This window comes from Chrysochloris asiatica, unplaced genomic scaffold, assembly GCF_000296735.1.
Source record: "Chrysochloris asiatica unplaced genomic scaffold, ChrAsi1.0 scaffold00213, whole genome shotgun sequence".
In the NCBI taxonomy this organism is placed as follows: domain Eukaryota; kingdom Metazoa; phylum Chordata; class Mammalia; order Afrosoricida; family Chrysochloridae; genus Chrysochloris; species Chrysochloris asiatica.
Window position 1 is genome coordinate 2,709,818 of NW_006408731.1, and position 9,618 is coordinate 2,719,435.

General features: G+C 40.2%; 2 protein-coding genes across 2 annotated transcripts; one reads left to right on the forward strand and one right to left on the reverse strand.

The window, feature by feature from the left end:
• Positions 1-704: 704 nt before the first annotated feature.
• On the reverse strand, positions 705-1,098 carry LOC102811826 (histone H2A type 1-like). Its single transcript, XM_006872781.1, has one exon. The coding sequence runs from the start codon at positions 1,096-1,098 to the stop codon at positions 706-708; it is 393 nt and encodes a 130-aa protein (XP_006872843.1). The 3' UTR covers position 705.
• A 318-nt stretch (positions 1,099-1,416) lies between these two features.
• LOC102811446 (histone H2B type 1-J-like) lies at positions 1,417-1,839 on the forward strand. Its single transcript, XM_006872780.1, has one exon. The coding sequence runs from the start codon at positions 1,417-1,419 to the stop codon at positions 1,795-1,797; it is 381 nt and encodes a 126-aa protein (XP_006872842.1). The 3' UTR covers positions 1,798-1,839.
• The last annotated feature ends 7,779 nt before the right edge of the window (positions 1,840-9,618 follow it).

Below are 9,618 nucleotides of genomic sequence, written 5' to 3' on the forward strand. Positions count from 1 at the left end.
GCAGCACTATCACAGCCGAACTCTTTAGTGCAGGTCAGTCTCGAAGTCCTGAACCATCTCGCGCACCAGCCTCTGGAGCTGCAGCTTCGTGGACTTCTTGTAGCGCCGGATCTCACGGTGTCTGCAGAACAAACTACCTTTTTCATGTACCTACTTAAAACTAATGGCTGTGAACGGATTTGGTTACAAACAAAATAGCGACCTAATGGATGTCTGGGGATCAGTGGTGGCTCCACAGAATAAACACTGGACTGGGACCCAAAGTCAGCGGGTCAAGTCCGCCTGTCGCTCCGCAGAAACTGCGGATTTTCTGCTCCCACAAGATTTAAAGTCTCGATAGCTTATACAGGAAGGGGTTGCTGTGAGTCGGAAGCCAAGCAAGGGCACTGAAGATTCCAGCACGTGGTAGTTTCATTTTCCAGACTCAATTATTTTAAACAAGAGCCAGGGTGTGGGTGCTGGCGTGACGCTGGGGGATAAAGCACGGGACCACCGAGGTCATTTGAAAGAATCATTAAGACTCAAGAGAGCATCTAACTTACTACAAGGGAGCCAAACTTATGACTCAGCTTTTCCTATGTTTCTTAGTACTTCGCCCCCCAGTTCATAGTATTACATTCTTTTCCAGAAAGTGTGGGTGGCTCTGAAAAGAGCCTTTGGTTTGAGTTGAGTTTTTTGCAGTTTACAGTAAACTACTTTAAGGATTTACTTGCCCTTGGCCTTGTGGTGGCTCTCGGTCTTCTTGGGCAGTAGAACAGCCTGGATGTTGGGCAAGACGCCACCCTGCGCAATGGTGACTTTACCCAGCAACTTGTTGAGTTCCTCATCATTGCGGATGGCTAGCTGCAAGTGGCGCGGAATGATGCGCGTTTTCTTGTTGTCACGGGCAGCGTTGCCCGCCAGCTCCAGGATCTCAGCTGTCAGGTATTCCAGCACGGCAGCCAGGTACACGGGAGCACCGGCCCCAACCCGCTCGGCATAGTTGCCCTTGCGGAGAAGGCGGTGGACACGGCCCACTGGAAATTGAAGACCGGCACGGGAAGACCGAGTCTTAGCCTTGGCGCGAGCCTTACCACCTTGCTTTCCACGTCCAGACATAGCGATCTTGTTAAACTGACAAGCTACTGAGACGAGAGTGCAACTGCAGCACTTTTTATAGCCATTGTGAGGCGCGAAAAAGAAGACGTGCCATTGGCTAACATTGTAGCTTTATTTTAGCCAATGGCAATACGACGTTTAACTTCACTTATTTTGATTTGACAAAGTCTAAATCGTGACGTCTTAACGAATAACGACCAGTCAGACCCAGTACTTCAGTTCGTCCTTAATTTGTATAAAGCTCTTTATAAAAAGAGGACACATCTTCCGCAGCTTTCACTTTCTCTTGTTTTAGAGCATATCTTTGTTTTTCTCACCATGCCTGAGCCATCTAAATCTGCTCCGGCACCTAAAAAGGGCTCTAAGAAGGCGGTGACTAAGGCCCAGAAGAAGGACGGCAAAAAGCGTAAGCGGAGCCGCAAGGAAAGCTACTCCATTTATGTGTACAAGGTGCTGAAGCAGGTCCACCCTGATACTGGCATTTCATCAAAGGCCATGGGGATTATGAACTCCTTCGTGAATGACATCTTCGAGCGCATCGCTGGTGAGGCATCTCGACTGGCACATTACAACAAGCGCTCGACCATCACCTCCAGGGAGATCCAGACGGCCGTGCGCCTGCTGCTACCGGGAGAACTGGCCAAGCATGCAGTGTCCGAAGGCACCAAAGCCGTCACCAAGTACACCAGCGCCAAATAAACAGTAAGTTGGCTGCAAACAACAAACGGCTCTTTTAAGAGCCACCCACATTTTCAAAGAGAGCTGGTACTTGCATTTTCATCTTTAGGGACACGTTTACCCTTGTGAACTTCTGAAGAAGTCAGTTCTTTACTTTTAAAGGCAGGGCTATGTACCTTTAAAACAAAATGCCATCAAGTCGGTGCCAACTCGAGTGGGTGGTGAGTTTGAACCACCGACTTTGCGGTTCAAACCGACCTTGATTGAGATCGAGTTCCCATCTGGAGGCACAAAAAGGACACGTTCCAGTTACCTAGTAGATTTTTAGCAAGTATTCGTTTATGCAGATCACTACATGTGTTTAAGTACTCCATAGCACAGTAGACATGCCCTCACGGTTTTCTAGGCTAGAGTTTTTATAGGAGTCCTGGTGTGGCGCTGGACAGCGGGTTACTGTGCTGGACTGCAAGGTCGCTTTTAGCTTCAAAGTTGGTGGTTCAAAAGTGTTTTCTAGTCGGTTCAGACTCAGTGACTCTAGGATTTTCAAGGAGCGACTGGTGGATTTCAGCCACAGTTCTTGCGGATAGCAGTTCAGCTTATTCTACAGCACCACATCAGAACTCCTTAAGTGCTGTCTAATCGGTCCTGACTCATAGCAACCCTGTATAGATGGGTTTACGAAAGCGGCTGGGAGCGTTTAAACTAGTAACCTCGAAGTTCAAACCGATCTTGCAGTCCAGTGCCTTATCCTACAGTGCCAAACCCCAGGACTCCTAATGTTACTTAATTCTGATTAAAATTTAGGGATTATTGTATAAATTAACATAATCCTTTTCTTTTTGTCTTTTAGGAACCTTCTACATGTAAAACGTGAGTTTCAAGCAAATTCATACTTCCTGGTCCTGGTTGAGTTACACTAAAGTTGGACTCGCGCCGGGAAGCAATGGTTACGCGGGCAATTTGAATTTGTGTGGGAGCGTCCTGGTTGGTTGGCAGCATGCAGCGCCTGCAGATATGCAAATATGCGAACAGGAAATCCAGGCCTCCCCCCACCCCAGCCCCACAAATCCACTAACCTACGGATTGAGTAAACAAAACCGATTAGTTGGCCCTGTTTTTTCATCTTCCGTTTTATTTTAGCTCTTTTCCGGAAGGTGATCTAATATTTCCCTGCATTTTTGTTGGACAGAAAGGGTGATTTACAATCAGAAAGGCTATACTGTGTTTCTAATTAGGAAACCTTTGGCTTTACTGTACATCCATGTAAGAATTACAAGAGGAAACAAGACTTTGGAGTGTAATAAAGGCAAAAAGACTTGAGGGCGTTTATCCCAGATTCTAGACTCTTGAAACTAGAACTTTTTGCTTGGTATTTTAAGTTCTGTGTCGGACTCTGCCTGGAACCACTGAGGAAATATGTTTTAAATGATTCAGGTTGTCGTAAATGAGAATCACTCATCAAATGATAACGTTTCTTTGGATTATAATTACTTAAAATTACATGTCTTACATAAAAATCAAGGTCTGAAATAGACTTCACACTATGGCTGGGTTTGGGCTTTTGTTGCTATATGCTCTCAAATCAGTTCTGACTCATAGAAACCCTATGTAAGGTTTCCAAGGAGTGGCTGGTGAGTTTGGACTGTGAACCTCATGGTTCAAACTGACCTTGCAGTCCAGTGCTTTATCCTACAGCACCACAGCAAGACCAAGAGTTTGGATTTAGACACTTAACAACAACGATTTTAAATTACTGCCTGTTGTTAAGTGCCTTCGAGTTGGTTCAAACCCATTATAGGGTTTGTGAGGTGCCGCTAGTGAGCTTGAACCGGCAACCTTGCAGTTCAAACTGACCTTTCAGTGGATTGCTTTATCCTATAGCAGCATACCAAGACTAAAACTACTGCCTAATGTGTCTAAAACGGAACCAAATTTAAAATGCCCTTAAATGTTTGAAATAAGCAGTTTGTTAATTCATTTCCCCTTTTTTATTCAGATTGTACACCTCTTTAAAGGCCCACTGTAATCTTAACGGTTCTCTGAAATGTCTTCCCTTTTTAAAGCTGCTGTTTAACAAGTTGTCTAGCCTTTTAAAACTGCTTTCACATGGTTTCTTACATATGTCTACTTGTATTCTGTCTGGTTTGTTGAATGTACAACTCGTCATCATGAAATATATACTCTTTATGGCATGAAAGACAGAAAACAGTATTTTCTTCCTATGCTATCCCATGCTAATGATAACTGAGTCCTATGATTAAACACAGTATCTGTTATTTTTATGTCATGACTTGTTATGTTTCATGAAACCCTGATATACCCAAAATCCAAATCCACTGCCTTCCAGTAGATTCTAACTCATAGCTACCCTATAGGATAGACTAGAAGTACTCCTTAAGGGTTTCCAAGATTATGAGTTTTTAACTGCCTCATGGTTCTTCCAGAATGGCTAGTAAATTCACATCCCAACGTTTCAGTTAGCAGCCCAGTATTTAACCCATTATACCACCAGAGCTCCTTTAAGGCTCTGATAAATTCCATTAATCCAAATTATCTGGTAATTTCCAAGATGAATCTTTTTGTTGTTTATTTTTTCCATGGAACCAGGACTACCATGACAGGTGTTTCAATGCAGACATGAGAGTGTTTTTCATTGCTAGGGGAGCCCTGAACAAAAGATTCCTGCTTTGTGGCCAGTGGCCAAAGGGAAGCACTGGTATGGGGCTGCAAGATAAGCACTGGACTGCTAACTTCAAGATCGGCAGTTCAAAACCACCAGTTGCTATGAGTTGGAACACAACATCAGTGGAGGTTTAGGGTTGGAAAGGTACTGGATATAAAAATGTCTCAAGGCCCCCTGATATGATGGTCTCAGCAGAGGGGCTGGAGAGAGCCATTGGCCAAGGACTCCTGTTGCTAACTCCTTTGTTGTTAGTACCTTCAACTTGCTTCTGGCTCAGTGACATCTGTGCTAATATTTACCTTGTGGCCCTGGCCCATTGGGATACAGTGGAGCAGTGGAGACGCTGGCTCTTCCTTTGGTTTAACTTCCTGCATATATTAATTAGTACAGTAAGTGATTAGACTTGACTCTTCATTTTTGGTTGCCTTAGTTAACTACTATAACAGCTGGCAGTTAAATTTAGCTTTCCAACTCCTGACAAAAGTGACAAAAATACCCAAGAAGTTTCTGATAAGGTAGAACATGATTTAGTGGATACAGACCCATATAGCTAACTGTTAGGTGGTGTTGCACAGAGGTAAATACATTCACCAATTGAATTAGATAGAAATTCAAGGATCAGATCTAATTTTTTGGTTGACATGTCAGAATGATAAGTGGGATCGATTTCAAATTAGTAAGGAAAAAATAGGCTGTTTAAAATCATTTTAAGGACGATTTGTTATTCACATGTTTAAAACCAAGTCCTGTTGTTGTTAGGTGCCATAGAGTTGGTACTGACTCATAGTGACCCTATGTACAGCAGAACAAAACACTGCCCGATCCTGGGCCAACCTCACTACTGTTGCCACGCTTGAGTCCATCGATGCTGCCACTTGGTCAATCCATCTCTTTGGGAAGGGGGGGGGTCTTCCTCTTTTTCTTTGACCCTCCATCTTACCAAACATGATATCCTTCTCCATTGACTGGTTCCTCCTGACAAAGTATGAGAGACAAAGTTTGGCCATCTTGACCTCCAAGGAGCACTCTGGCTGCACATCTTCCAAGACAGATCTATTGGTTCTTCTGGCAGCCCATGGCACTTTCAATATTCTCCTCCAACACCATAATTCAAAGACATCAATTCTTCTAAGGTCTTCCTTATTCACTGTCCAATGAGATGGACTGGACATTGTTTAGTTCTGCTGTGCATATAAGGTCTCTAAGAGTCGGTGCTGACTCAATGGCACCTAACAACAACAACATCGCCATCTTGTGGCTATTTAGAATAAATGTAGCTAAAACTTGTGGCTTATGGTTTTGATTAGGCATTTTTTACTCTAGTGTTTAATAATCTTATATATAAATACATTAAGCAATTTCACTTCCATCCTTCCTCCCAGTCTATAGCTTAAGGCATATATTTTGTTGCTGTTTTAAGTGCTGTCGAGTCAGTTCCAACTCATAGTAACCCTGTATAGGGTTTCCAAGGAGCAACTGGTGAGTTTGAACCTCCAACCTTGCAATTCAAACTGACCTTGTGGTCTAGTGCTTATCCTACAGCACCACACCAGAGTTCTTCAAAATATTTTATCTGCATTTCTAACCAATGCAAATCACCATCTATAATTTTCTAGTTTACCTTGAGCAACCATTTCTACCATAAATGTGTGTCCCACAATCAATTAAATAGGTTCTTCTTTCTTAGAGAAATGCCCCCATTCCATGTTATATTCTCTTTTCAACTTCATCCTTGAATACCCATTCCTGATTCCTTCCATTTAATTTCACCTGAACTCTTTATATAAACTTTTGTTTGTTTGCTTTTCTTCCATGTACGATAATTTGTGTGGCTGTTTTCATTCAACATTTCTATCTTTTCATGAGCAGTAATCTATCATATGTGCACATTAGCAACAACTCTTGGAAAGAGTGGGAAATGCTGAGTTTTTCTCCAAGATCAGAGCTTCTATCAATTTTAAGATAAGAAATTGAAAAACAGACAATTTACCTGAAACTTGGTATTTCCATAAGAAGTAGCATCCTCTATCGAGGCCTTGACAGTAGCTTGCATCAAAGAGTTCAGTCTTGGTGTGTGTTACCTGCTCAAAATGAAATATGATTTTTCATATTTGCAAAATCTAAAATTCTATTTGCATGCACTTAAATGGTATCAATATTGTTGTTGTTGTTGTTAAGTGCCATTGAGTTGGTTCTGGTTCATAATGACCGTATATAGGGTTTCCAAGAAGCAGCTGGTGGGTTTGAATCAATGGCCTCGCAGTTCAAACTGACTTTACTGTCCAATATGGTGCAGTGGGTTAATGTACTGGGCTGCAAAGCTGATTTGAACCACAAGGTCAGTAATTCAAGCTCACCAGTCATTCCTAAGAAACCCTATATAGGTTCGCTATGGGTCAGAACCGACTTGACAACACTTAACAACAAAAACAAGCTATAATAGTATGGTGATTAGTATTTGTGAACCTATATCAATAACTTTTTAAGGAGCAAAACAGACTAAGGAAAAAGGGGAATCATTTTTTAAAGGGTTATGTTCAGTTGCATAATGTAACTAATAATGATGTAATTCAATGTAGAAAGTATGAATATTTTTGTATATTTTTTTTGGTGGGTATATGCATTAATTTATTTTGGTCATGAAATTGACAGTTTATAAGGTAGCCACATGTTTAATTTGGAGAACACAGACAAATACTTTTCCAAAATGAATTAACTAATTCAATCTCCTGGAAACAATATTGTTTTATATCTTTGCCTTTGTCTTGTCAATTATTTTGTCTTTCTGGGAAGATGAGTAATGAGATCTCACTTTTATTTTAATTTTCAGATCCCTGCTGAATATTGCTGTGTATATTTTCATGTGATTACTGGATGCTGAATATCACTTAGTGTGGAAGTGGAAAGTGGAAGACATCCATTTCATGTCTTTGCCATTTTTAATGTATTATCTGTTACTTTTTTGTAAGAGTCTTTTCTATGTGGATATCATTAACCCAAAACAATTTATTGAAAAGACAATCCTTTGTTATAAACCAGGTGTCTATGCATGAATTGATACACTTTTGGGTGCTCTGTTCTTTTCTCTCCATCTTTCATTTTGCCTATTCTCAGATAAACACCAATCAGTCTTATTACTATAGTTTAAGATAAGGATTGATAACTGGTAGTATAAATTCTCCATGCTCTTATTTATGATTGCCTTTGTATAAGTTTTAGAACCACGAAGAAATACTTCCTAAATCAGTGATTGGCAAAATATGGACTAAATCTGACCCATCCTAGGATTTTGAAAGTGTTTCTGGGTCACACCCATTCATTGAATTGTTGTCAATCAAACTTTTCACTACAGTAACAGAACTGAATAGTTTTGACAGAGACCCTATGCCCTGTAATGCTTTCACTATCTGGCCTTTTATAGAAAACCTCTGTCCAAACTCATTCTTACAATCATTCTGATACAGAAACCCAGACAAAAACATAAACAAACAAAAGTATTGATCTATTCTTTCATGAACATAATTATAAAATGGCTAAACAAAATTTTAGAAAATCAAATTCAATAGCATATTAAAAGAATAATACATCATAATTAAGTATTTCTGCTTTATCTAAAAAATGTAAGCTTTGTTTAATATTTGAAAATCAGTGTAATATTAACCAAATAATAAAGAAAAACTATATGAATGTAGATGCAGAAAAAATATTTGACAAAGCCCAGCATTAATTCCTAATTAAAAAAATAATTCCTGATAAAAAGAACTATGAAAAACCTGCAAGTAACATCAAATTTATGCAGAACAACTTTGCATATAATTCTTAGTGTATTCTTAAGTATGAAATATTTTTAAAGGCAAAACTAATCCATGGTGATACAAATCAGAATAGTGGTTTCATTTGGGGGTGAGGAAGAAATTGAAGGAGGGTTAGGGATTGTGGGACCAAAGATTTATGGTAACATATAATGGTCTAAATTTTATTCTAGGTAATTTGCAATACTGATGTCACTTTGTTGTGACCCATCCATTAATACAATTATGACAGTGTAATGTTCTTTATGTAAATTATGTGTCATTAGAAAAAGATATAAATACCTCTTTCAATAATGAATATAATACATTTCAATTTCCCCAGCACAGAGATTTTTGTTCACTACTATATCTCCAATGCCCAGTCCATGGGCATTGATGCCCAAGTGTTGATGGATAGAATAAGTTAGAGGTTGGCATCTCTTCTTTCCAATATTCTTATTACACATGTATGTCTATTTTAAAATAGTAGGTAGGAGAAAACAATATCCATAAGGCAGTCAGACATATAAACCTTTTAAAACACTCAAGTCAATTTTTTCTTCTCCCTTGGACTGTTGTTGTGTGCCGTGGAGTTGGTTCCAACTCATAGAGACCCTGTACAGGTTTTCTGAGGCTGTAAATATTTATGGGAGCAGAAAGCCCCCTCACCTTTCTCCCGCGGAACAGCTGGTAGTTTCAAACTGTGGACCTTGAGGTTCACAGCCCGATTCGTAACCACTACGCTACCAGAGCTCCTTCTCCCTTGGACTAACCCCTTTTATATACATATGGCCTTGGGCCTCTGGCAGGGTGGATTCCAGTAGACCCAGGCCCCGTATCAGCCATCCTTTTTAACCAATATGGCATGGGCTCCAGGCAACTCCAGAAGCTCTCCTCTCCACTGAAATATTTTATCCCATGCCCTTTGGTCCTTTCTTCTACAAAACTTCATAATTCCATAGGTCTGGAGCCATTGCAATGAACCCTGCTTATAGCTCCTACTGCTTAAACCAATGGAGACCATGTCTGACTTCCTCTTATGCCACAAGAGGGGTAGAGAGCCAAACTCAAAATCCTATGAAATGGAGGTCAGACATGTCTCCACCCTATATCAGTGCCTTTAAGTTTAGTCAGATTTAAGAACCAATTTAGAAAAGTCATCTTTATGATTTTGTTTCTCTATCGCCCTACTCCTTCAGTACCTCATGTTTTAGGTCAGGTTTTTTCGATAAGCAAAACCAATGAAACACATATATGTATATATATAAAGAGATGCTTATTATCAGAACATTTTTTATCATAGTAGTCTCAGGTCCCTAGTGGAAAAGAGAGAGTCACTCCAAAAGTTTAAGGACTCCAAAAGCACTC